Source organism: Merops nubicus, unplaced genomic scaffold (assembly GCF_000691845.1).
Source record: "Merops nubicus isolate BGI_N331 unplaced genomic scaffold, ASM69184v1 scaffold9491, whole genome shotgun sequence".
In the NCBI taxonomy this organism is placed as follows: Eukaryota; Metazoa; Chordata; class Aves; order Coraciiformes; family Meropidae; genus Merops; species Merops nubicus.
In genome coordinates, this window is record NW_008590252.1 from 381 (window position 1) to 11,418 (window position 11,038).

The 11,038-nt window shown below is 52.5% G+C and overlaps 1 protein-coding gene across 1 annotated transcript in view; it reads right to left on the reverse strand.

Annotated features, from left to right (window-relative positions):
* Positions 1-9,169, reverse strand: part of LOC103782116 (protein-arginine deiminase type-1-like) — a gene marked incomplete at its 3' end in the record, with an annotated part of 9,500 nt that extends 331 nt beyond the window's left edge. Inside the window, exons 1-11 of the mRNA XM_008949860.1 lie at positions 9,078-9,169; positions 7,055-7,229; positions 6,514-6,583; positions 5,148-5,209; positions 4,071-4,188; positions 3,843-3,968; positions 3,003-3,178; positions 2,821-2,924; positions 2,353-2,476; positions 1,331-1,438; positions 1,086-1,237 (exon numbers count right to left, since the gene is read on the reverse strand). Of these exons, the coding sequence (XP_008948108.1) occupies positions 1,086-1,237; positions 1,331-1,438; positions 2,353-2,476; positions 2,821-2,924; positions 3,003-3,178; positions 3,843-3,968; positions 4,071-4,188; positions 5,148-5,209; positions 6,514-6,583; positions 7,055-7,229; positions 9,078-9,169 (1,307 nt within the window). The remainder of the gene's footprint in view (positions 1-1,085; positions 1,238-1,330; positions 1,439-2,352; positions 2,477-2,820; positions 2,925-3,002; positions 3,179-3,842; positions 3,969-4,070; positions 4,189-5,147; positions 5,210-6,513; positions 6,584-7,054; positions 7,230-9,077) is intronic.
* Positions 9,170-11,038: the final 1,869 nt, after the last annotated feature.

Genomic DNA, 11,038 nt, shown 5'->3' on the forward strand with positions numbered 1-11,038 from the left:
ATTTGGATGGGAAACGCTGGGAGGAGGCTGGAAATAGTCTGAGGATATGTATGTAGAATACATTTTAATATATCTAGATAGCATAGATTCATATATTAATTATATATTACTATATCTATGGTATATAAGAATATATCGAGACTGTATGTTAATATATCCAGATCATATATTAATATATTATGTCTGGATGCCTCTATTATATATTCTTGTACCTATAATATACATTCATATAGATCTATATTCTTCATCTTTCTTTATCTAGGCTGTATATCTCTCCAGGCAATCCTGCCTTACATCCCCCATCCTGCTCGAGCAACCTTTGGGTTTCATTTCCCCCATCCTCCCAAATCCTAAATCACTCTTATCTTAGACAGAGCAGCAGGCTGGGAAAACATTAATTAAACTTCTAGTAATAAGGGATAATTACAGTCCCAGCGAGGCTGGGAAAATGCCATTCACTCCCTGCTGTAACTGAACCACCCCCCCCCAGCTGGCAGCAGGGCCGGGGTGGGAGCATTCCGTGTGTTATCCCAGCTCAAACCCCGCCTGGATCCATCCCAGTTGTTCTTTCTTCAGGAAAAGAAAACCCCTTTTGTGGAGGATTTTGCAGGGTGCTGTTGTTCCCGCCGGGGCTGCCTCGAGCTCTGTGCCCAGAGCAGAATAATTTCCAGTGATTCAGGATTTTACCCTTTCCTGGATTCCTTTGCTTTTCCTTCTGATAGGGGAAAAAATAAAACCCAATAGCCTGGATGTTTAGGGCACTGTAGGAGGGGAGGAAAAGCATCAGTGGTGTGGGAAGGGGTGAAACCCATCCCATTGTAGGAGGGGAGGAAAAGCATCAGTGGTGTGGGAAGGGGTGAAACACATCCCATTGGAGGATGGGAGGAAAAGCCTCAGTGGTGGGCGACAGGATTTTGTAAGGGATGAAGGGATAACGATGCGAATCTGGGGTTGGATGGGAACTGGCCCCAAATTCCCGTTTTGATGGCAACCAGCCCCAAATTTCCACTCTGAAAGGGCACACAAGGGTTTTCAGTGCTTCCCTGTGTCCTGGAAGAAAGGCTGGAGCTCCTCCTGCATCTCACCAGGGCAGGGGGCTGCCGATGAGGATCCTCCCCAGGGGATACTCCTTCCCTCGCACCGTCACCGGCGGGCTGACGTCCAGGTTGCCAAAGGAGTCGAGGCTGGTGACAGCTCTCCCGGGGGGCTCACAGGTCACGTAGCCAAAATCTGGGCCCTGGGGAAGAGGGGAGCGGTGACAGGGACCCCCCCCCAGGCTGGGGACTTGGGGAAGGGGAGGAGAAGGGGGGTTGGCAGCACCACGACGCACCAGGATCTTTTTAAAAGCAAAGTCCTTCAAGCCTCTGTTCCTGGGCGAGTCGAAGACGACAGGGAAGGTCTTGTGTGGTGCTTCCACATAGCCAAACTCCAGCTCATCCTGTTGGGTGAAGGAGGAGGAAGAAGAGGAGGAAGAGGAAGAGGAGGAAAGCTCCTGGCAGGGTGATAGCTCTCTCGGTGAGGGGTGTGGGGAGGGTGGAGCAGGAAATGTGGCAAAGGTGGCAGAGCCTGACTGTTGCCCTCAACCTCCAGGGAAGCTGCTGCTTTGCTCTCCTGGGGGGTGACACCCCACCCAGCACCACAGTGCTGGCACCAGGCAGCCCTGGGGGCCAACAGGAGCCCACAGAGGACAGGGAAGGGGGACAGGGGTGGCAGGGTTTGGGCATGCTGCAGGGTGCATGCAGCACATCCAGCCCCACACCGCAGCCTCCAGGCAATGGGGACCCTCTTGCCATGCCACATGGAGACCCTCGTGCTGTGGGCACCCTCTTGCAATGTCCTGTAGGGTCCCTCCTGCAGTGGGGAGCTCCTTGCAAAGCCTCCCGGGGTCCCTTTTGCTGTTTCTCATGGGGTGCCTCTTGCAGTGGGGACCCTTGTGAAATGAGGTCCCTCTTGCAATGCCCCACAAGGTCCTTCTTGCACTGGGAACCCTCTTGTAAAGCCCCATGGGGTTCCTCTGGCAATGCAGGTCCCTTTTGCAATAGAATCCCCTCTTGCAATGCCTCCATGAGGTCCCTCTTGTGGTGGGGTCTCTCCTGCAGTGGGGCCATTGGGTCCCTGGACAATGTCCCTGGCCATGCTGGTTGCCACCAGCAGCAGCATTTCCCTGTGCTTTAGAGTTCACAGTTTCCTGGTTCACCTCTTAGCATCAAGGTGCTTCCCCAAGCCACTCAGCTCATCCCTCCCAGGGGTGTCAGCAACAAGGGTGACACCCCCCGTGCCCTGTAAGGCCCCTGTAAGAGGTCCCCTGTAAGGGACCAGGAGGTCCAAGTGTTACAAGCCTTGACTGATGACCTGGATCCAGCGGTCACTGCGGGTTTCCACCTCTGAGCAGATGGTCAGCTTGCAGTTGGCTTTCCTCAGCAGGCCACGGATCCCTTCCAGAAAGACCTCATTGGAGTCTGAGCCCCACTGGATGCTGGAGGGAGAGGAAGGGGCAAAGGCTGCAAGGTGGGGAGGGGAATCACAAGAAGCCCCCCACCGACCCAAACCACGCAGCCCATTCCTCATTCATTCCTAAATGTGCTGGGTGAGAGTCCTGTGTGAGGTGAGACCCTGGAGGGGTCCTCCAGCCTTTCTCCTTGGGGTTGCAACGAGTGCAGCAGCACCAGTGGGCTCCCTACCCAGATGTTGCCTCCACTACAGCATGTGTAGAGAGCCTGGCTCACCCTATAGCTGCTCTGTAGCAAAAAAAAAGGGTTGAAAACTTCTCCTTGGGTAGTCTCCCAAGGCATGAGAGCGATGGGTTGATGTTCCTCCTACCTGCAGACAAAAACCTCCATAGGCTGCTGGGTGTTGGGTGTCATTATCCAGGGTGCCACGCGGAAAACCACCGTATCCGTGAAAATTGGGGTGCCCAGGGAGTTCTAGGAGGGGCAAAAACATCAGGCTGGAAAACCCCACCACGGGGAGACTTTGCAAGGGAGGGGGCAAAACCCACATACCTTGTGGGGGACCTCCAGCAAGCTGGCACTGAAGGAGACCAACCCAGAGAAGCCCACGTTGGGGAAAGCCAACCCTTCCACGTAGAAGGTGTTTTCTCCATGGCCAGCGTGGTCCAGCACGTAGGAGAGCTTGTCTGGCCCCAACACAGGTTTGTAGTGGGGGTATGAGTCACTCCCTGGAGAAACACCAAAATACCCAACCCAAGATGGGGTGAACAACCCGTCCACCAGGCTGGAAGGAGGCACCAGCGAGGGGGTGGCCGGTGCCAGAGTGGTTTGCAGAAGAGCAGGCGTGCCTCCTCTTCTTGAGAACACACTTGGTCTTCCTCATACAAAGAGGACTCTATACCCTCAGGTCCAGCCCTTTCAAGGTGTGTGGCTCGAGTTAAGGATCTAATGATATCCTTGGGTTCCCTGACCTGATTTTCGTCGGGGATCCAGCCGCCAGGGTGTTCAAAGGCAAAATGTGCTGCCTGACAAGATGAGCTGCTTTGGCGGCTGGGTCATCGCCCGCGCCGAGAAGGTGCCGGGAGCCACGTCGGGGTTATGCTCCCCGTGGGAATGTCAACGTTTCAGCCCCCCCTCCGTGAGAAAAGCCTTGGTTTGAGCCTTTTTTAACCCTTTTCTCTTTGATTTTTCCCCATACAACCTGTCTTGTGCGACAGCAGAGGAGGTTTGGGGATAAAGGAATGTTTCCAGCAGCTGGAGGTGCCCAACCCTGAGCCACACGGTGAAGAAAAATTTGAGACTTTCCCACCACGGGGCCAGGAAAGGAAGGAAGGAAGGAAGGAAGGAAGGAAGGAAGGAAGGAAGGAAGGAAGGAAGGAAGGAAGGACTCACGGATAGCATGGAAAACTCTCACTTTATCTGCATCCGACTCGGGGACGTGCAGGACCACCTGGTACTCTGAGAAGATAGCACTGGGCCCTTGAGTCCGCAGCACCATGAGGGACATGTCCTGAAGGTCTAGGGTGGGGAAAAGATGGAGACAGAGGACACGGAGAGATGGGGTGGAGGTGAAATGCCCCAGAGAGAGGTTTTAGGGCAGATTTGCAGATTCCAGCTTACCTGCAGTGGTCCGTATGTCTGCCTGGCCGCTGTCTGTCCCCCCTGCCCCGGGGCTGTCCCGGTCACAGTTGACCAGCAGCACAGCACCTTGCCCATCAGGACCCCACGTCCACTTGGCCTGGAGGAGAAGCACCCAAAGGATATTGGAGCAAGATTTTCCCCCCAATCCCAGCCTCCTCCTGAACCAGGAAAACCCCACGGCCACGCTTGGAGGACAATCCACAGCGTGCAGTCAAGGCTGGTGGGGACACAGCAGCGATGCTCTCAAGCCACTGAAGTTCCTAACCTCAGCTTCTGGCAGGGTCAGCAAAGACTATTTCAAATGGATTTCAGATCTTATCTTCTAACAAGCCAGAAAGTATCTGCCAAGCCCCATCTGGACTCTGCTGTTTGTAGCCACCATCTCCTCTGGAGGTATGTTTGCACAGCCAGTTGGGCTGCAGCCAGTTCCCGGAGCGATGCTCTCAAGCCACTGAAGTTCCTAACCTCAGCTTCTGGCAGGGTCAGCAAAGACTATTTCAAATGGATTTCAGATCTTATCTTCTAACAAGCCAGAAAGTATCTGCCAAGCCCCATCTGGACTCTGCTGTTTGTAGCCACCATCTCCTCTGGAGGTATGTTTGCACAGCCAGTTGGGCTGCAGCCAGTTCCCGGGGCGTGAGTGCCCAGGCACATGCAGATTTCTTGCCAAAGGGTTAAATCCCTTGCTGTTTACAAAACCTGCAGCTGGTTTGTTTAGTGGCATGATTTAAGTGTGAAAAAGAAAGAAAAGGAAAAAGAGAGAGAAAGAAGAGAGAAAAAGAAAAAGGAAATGAAAGAATAGGGAAGAGTATTTTCTCCTATCCAATCCTTGGGGCTGGACTGGAGAGACAGGAGATTTTGGCATGGAATAAGAAAATAAAACCTCTTCCTCCTCCATTAGTAGGTTGAGAATTGGCCGTGTTACTGTCTCCAGTCAGGACACCAGTGACACCACCCAGGTCCCTGTCCCCCCGGGGGTGTTGGGGGCAGAGCCTGCAGATGGCTGCACCCCATGTTGACCTTCTGCCCGTTGCCTACAGCACAGCTCCTCCTTACCTTGTCCTTCCCCTTGCTCTTCACTCTGCCATTACGGTTCAGGTCCACGTCCAAGGATATCTCTGAAACATGTAGAGAGAAAAGGATGCAACCTTTCTGCCTTTTTGGCAGAGGAACAAGTGCTTGGTGGCATTTTGGGCTCGTCCTCACCCAACACCAACCCCACCTTCACACCCCAAAGCTGCTCCAGACCCAAAGCCTCCAACAAAATACTGATAGAAAAGTCAACCTGACTTTTTTCATGGCTTTAACCCTTCAGTCTTCAGCTATCTTCTCCTGCCTTGGTTCTCCCACCAAGGAGAACCCACTCCATGACATATCTTGTGTTTTCACCCATTTCATATTGACTACAGCGTTTTTCATGAAGCTGAAACATGGTGGAGGCCTGAAAGTGTTTTCACTATGGGTGAGTGGACACCTAAATAATTACTAGGCTTGATGCAACATTTGAGGAGGACTTTCCCTCTTCTTGACCCAATTCTCTGTCTCTGCAGCAATAAAGTGAAACTTTACCAGTGGCCTCATCTAAACCCTACCTAGACCTGTATGAAGCAGATACAGAAACTCCTCCAAATGGGCTGCAGAGCGTGTGGAAAACACAGGCCCTGAAGCAGAGACTCTCCTTCTCCTTGATGAGGAGAGGAGGACATGGAGAAGCTGGAACTGAAGCTCTAAATCCAAGGAAGCAAAGAGCAGTTGTGAGGGGAAAGCCCCGTGGACAGGGATGCCCATCAGTCGTGGGACGTGGGAAACCATCACCCTCTCCAGGTGCAATTTTGGGAGGCATATGCATGACTTAAGGACACAGGTCTGACTGCCATGTGAACGTGCCTTAGAAAATCCCAAATTTAGGATAATTAACCCATCCAAGTGGAAGGCTCTGCATCCAGACTGATTGTCTAGACTCCCTTTGTAGTCAGCAGGGGAAAATGGGCAATTCAAGGGAATGATTCATCTCATCCTAAACTTCTGAAATAGGTCAGACAGCTACACTTGGGTGCCTAGTCCTCTTCAGTAGCTACAACGGAGGTCGAGGAGGGGGGTGCCAGCCAAGATTGGGTGAGAGAACCTCCTCTGGATCCTCTTCCACCAACGCAATGGTCTTGGCAAGCAGAGGAGGATGCTCGGTGTGTGCGTTGGGTGGGGACACGGCCCAGCCTGTGTCTTTTTTACACCATATAAGGCAGCCTAATAACCTTTTAATTGTCTCCCTCTTGCTCGTCAGCATCAGTCAACACCCAACCCATCACTGCACGCTGCAGATGGGCAGCCCGAGCCCCTCACTTTAATCCCCTGCCATGAACCCAGCTAGACCTTGGCATCAGGAAGGGTTGGCCAGGTTTGACTTTGGTGCTGTAGGACTTACCCACGCAGGTGAGATACAACCAAGCCACCGAGAGCTCGTTGCCCTCCCGTCCATAGTATGAAATCTTCACCTGGGAAGACATCACCAGATCACAGCCCAAGTCTTGTGTCCTGTCATGCTAAGTAGGTCTTGCCACTCATTGGGCTGACCAACCAACGCTATAGAACAAGCTCTTGGAATGTTCATCCGGAACATTCTCCATTAATCACAGTTCCCCTGAACCATTTCTGCCTCGTTCAGCACAAAACCAAGCATGAAATAAAGCCAAGCTTGTAGGATTTTTGCTGCCTGGCGTGGAGTTCCAGACACCAGCTTTTGCAAGTGCTGCTCTCTCATCGTCAGGGCACAAACTGTCATCTCCTTCTCCTTCTTAGTTTCAGTTTTTGTCTGCAATAATTACACAATTCTCTTTAAGTCTGAGTTTTCTCCCTGATGAAAAGTCAGCACTACTTAGAAATGCTCAAGCCTGCCCATAACCCTCCCTTCTCTCCTAAGAAGCTTGATGTCCCTTTCCAGTTTTGGTGCATAAGAAGCAACCAACCTTGTTGTCATTGACGCTCCTGCTGGTGACATCAATGGTCACGACCACCTCTATATCAGGATCCAGGGGCCACCTGGAGTTGGCCATGGGTTTTGTCGTGGGGCTGTGGATGATGTGGACTGTAACCGCAGAGGTGGCGTGGACGTCGAATGACGTGGCACCTTTGGGAGTGGATCTGAAACAGAGAGCAGCGTTGGGTTATAGACCAAGTTGTCCCTCCTGTTCTCCATTGTGGAGCCAAAGAGTTGAACCTGGAATTAAAATCCAGCTTGAACTGGGTGGAAAGGACTCAGAAACCATCTTCGGGTGGTGAAACGCGTCATCTGAATTTTATACGCATTATCTCTGTGGTGGTGTTGAGCAAGCACAGCTCCCACTGGAGCTTTGGCACGTCCAGCCGTGGTTAAGCCTAGATTGTGAAGCGCTGAAGTTTGGGCATCCACAACAGCAAGAAACCCCCCAAAAAATTTCAGCATCCCAGGACAAAACCCCGACAAAGAGCCGGGTGAATCTCTGATGTCAACCATCTGGGGAGATGGTTATTGCGGGACCCTACCCTGACTTGAGTGATGCCCAGACTGGAGCAGAGCCTGAATCTGAGCATGGAGAACCCACACCTCACCAGCATGACATCCCTTGCCTTTGATGTGCTCCCTACCTGCTCATTACAGCCCCAGCACCTCCATCCCAGGAGCACGAGTGCTCCGACCTGTCTACCGTTGGGAGCCAGCCTCCCCAGCCACACTCAAAAAGGGACAGGGTGGTAAATTTGAACAGTGAGAACCAAAAAAAAAAGAATCCCCAAAACACAGAGAAGATCTATTCCCAGTGCTGCTCTTGGCATGGCATCCCTGATGCCTGCAGCAGCTTGTAAGGGGAGATTAAAGCTTCATCTCACTTGTCACCCCTCGTATTTAACGTGGTGCAACGTCGTAAATCCACCTGCACGCTGCTGCACGCCATGACTGCCCAAATTTGAGTCCATTTGCCCTGATTTTACAGCCTTAGCATCTCAGCAGCACCACCAGATTCCCACCATGTTCCATTTTTCCACCCCCAACCAGCCCAAACCACAGTCAAAGCTTGATGGCTCCATCCCCAAGTTCTCTGTGGCCAGTGGTCTCTGGGAAAAAAAAAAAAGAAGCCAAATTTTTTAGTGGAAAGAGCATCCATCATCTGCTTTTTTTGGATCAAAGCTCAAATTTGCTCCTGAGGAGCCATATCAGCCCATTTTGGAGCTTGGGCTCTATCTTTAAATGGGACTGAGCTTGCTTTGAGTTGAACCCTAGGAAAGAAAATATTGCAACTACTAGGTTTTAGCTATTCCCATCTGGCTGAGAAGAAAGATGCTACTTTTTTCGGGCAGCTGAAGATCAATCCAAAGCCCTTTGTGGGCCACGACAGCACGTCCTGGCCTAGCTCCAACACACAACCCCAATAATTGCCCCGGATGCGATGCCGACCGGCTCGCCCTGCAGTCTCTATCATTATAAACATGATTTATTAAATAATGACAAGGTAACAGCAGGGTAAACACAGCCTCCTATCTGGCCAATAAAGCAAAGCTCATATTTAATGCTAGAAAAATCCCCTTTTTTGTGAAATCACCCCGTGCAAACCTGCTGGTGGCTATTTTTATTTTTCCCCCCCCTTGTTTTAACTCCGGCCAAGCTGCTCATCTTGAATTGCTCTTGCCTCATGTTTGCACAGCCAGAAATAGACCCCGCTTAGCTGGGGTGTGCACGGGCTCTGACACGCTTTGACACCTCACATCTGCCAGAGCCAACGTCCCTCCTTTGGGTGCAGCTCCCCGTGGGACATCACCCCTTTCCAACAGCCCCAAGTGGGACGCGTCCCCCACGCAAATCCTTGGACGGACCCGTTCTGTGGGCTCCAAAGGAGCTCAGATTTTCCCCCTAGCCCCCGTTTCTCCTCCAAGCAAAGAGCAAAGCCACCCTTGGGCTCCCCCAAACCCCATCAGCCCTATGGAAAACCATGGGGACACCTCCATCCCAAGCCTTACCGGCGCGTGTCGAGGAAGACCTCGGTCCCCAGCACGCAGACCCCGTAGGTGGCGTGGCTGGTGGACATCTGCACGACGTGACGTTGGGGCATGATGTGCCAGGGACGGCGGCTGGACCTGGAGGAAGCTGCTGCCTGGCTTTGTAGGTAAACCAGCAGGACTGGATTAAAAGGCAGGAGAATTTAACTCCTCCTTCCCTCGATGACGGGGTTTAGCCAGGGGACCCTGGCGTCTCCACCTCCACCACCCTGCAGAGCTGCCGCCCCGCTCGCTCGGGGAGGTGGAGGCAATAAGGTGGCCCCTGAGGGGGATCAGGCAGCTCTAGGGAGGAGAAGTGGGGCAAAGGGGCAGGATGGGGTGGCTGACACCCAGCCTTACCTTGGGATGCTCAGCAGTGAGCTCTTTTGGGGTTTATTCTCCCCTTTTTATTCCCTTACAGCTCCATATAAGGACCTGAAAGCTTAATGCATTAAACATTTCACCTCCTCCTGGTCGCAACATGGTTGTTTGGGGTTATTATAATACACGGTATCATTAAAATAAAGTATTTTCTTTAAAACAATCCAAACTTTCCATCTAGCCTCTCTCCAGGTGACTCACGGCCTCGGCTACCCCATTAGAGCAATGCCCGAATAAAGCCCAACAAAAGGAAATGTTTGTTCAGGTTGGTCCTTCCCATCAGAACAGCTCCCGAGGAGCGCGACAGGCAGAAACGGGTGCAGGGAAAACTGGTTATTTAGCAGGCAGGGAAGGGGAAAAAAAAACAAACAGCAACAAAACAACGAGAGGCCTTCAGTGGAAATTAAAAAGTTCTCGGTGTTTTGCTTGGACCTCGCGTTTCGGGGGAATTGGGGTTTTTAGGGCATGCAGCAAAGCTCCCACGGGAAACATCCCCAACCCTGGTAGATGTCATCTGCCAGAGACAGTTCTCCCTCTCTCGGGGTCATCCCAGGAGGTTTCACCTGCCTGCAAAGAGGCTGGGTGGGATGAAAGCAGGAGGGAGGTCCCAGGGACAGAGGAAAAAGGCAGCACAGGGGTGGAGAGCGCAGCGACAGCCCCGTTGCCACAAGGTTCATCCTTGGAGCAAGGGGAACGTGGGGCGACGTGGTCATATCAGTGATGCCATGGGTAGGGGAGGGCTGGAGCCAGGAGAACCCCAGTTTTGGGAGCAGCAGGACCCTTTGCAAAGCAAAAAGGTCAAAGCTGAGTGGAGCTCGAAGGGCTGGTCCCCACCACTGCAGGGAGCTGCGTGCGCTCAGCCCGAGGAGCGGCGACCTGCACGCACCTTCCCCTGCAAGATCAAACCAGCTGCTTTAAACATCTCCCAGCCAGGCTACATTAAAGGGCTGCTTCCCACTTTAATTGCAGCAGGATAAAAAAAAAAAACCCAACAGCATCGTGTCTCGGACGCGAGAACGGCTTTAATAAGATCGTGGGAGCCTGCTGGGGTGGCTGGGATGCTCAAGTGAGGAACACCAACAGCATTTCCATGCTCTGCAGGACTTGGCCTTGCTGGAGATTTTAGATAAAACCCCATTTCCTGAAACCCAACAACAAGGCAAACTCCTGATGTTCATAAAGTTGTGGATTATGTTGGTTCTCCAGCCCTCCCGGGGGAGCACGAGCCTTCACACAGCCCTAAAACCCCTCAAGCTGGGGTGAAGCAGAGCCAGCACAGGGGGCAAGGAGCTCGTTGCATCCTCCAAGGAAAACTTTGGCCACGGAAGCATCTTTACCGAAGAGAGCTGCAAATTGGGTTTCCCACTCATGACTGCTGGTCACACTGGTTTGGACTGGGCACGGTGCTGAGCTTGCCGCCTGCTGTGATTTTAGCATCACATCCTGCTCGGCTGGTTTGAGGCCTGTGCTGGACAGGCAACACACCTTAATCCCCACGGGGTCAGGCTGGCACGGTCTGTAATCTGGAGGGAGGTGGAGGATGGTGGTTTTGGGGCTCCCAG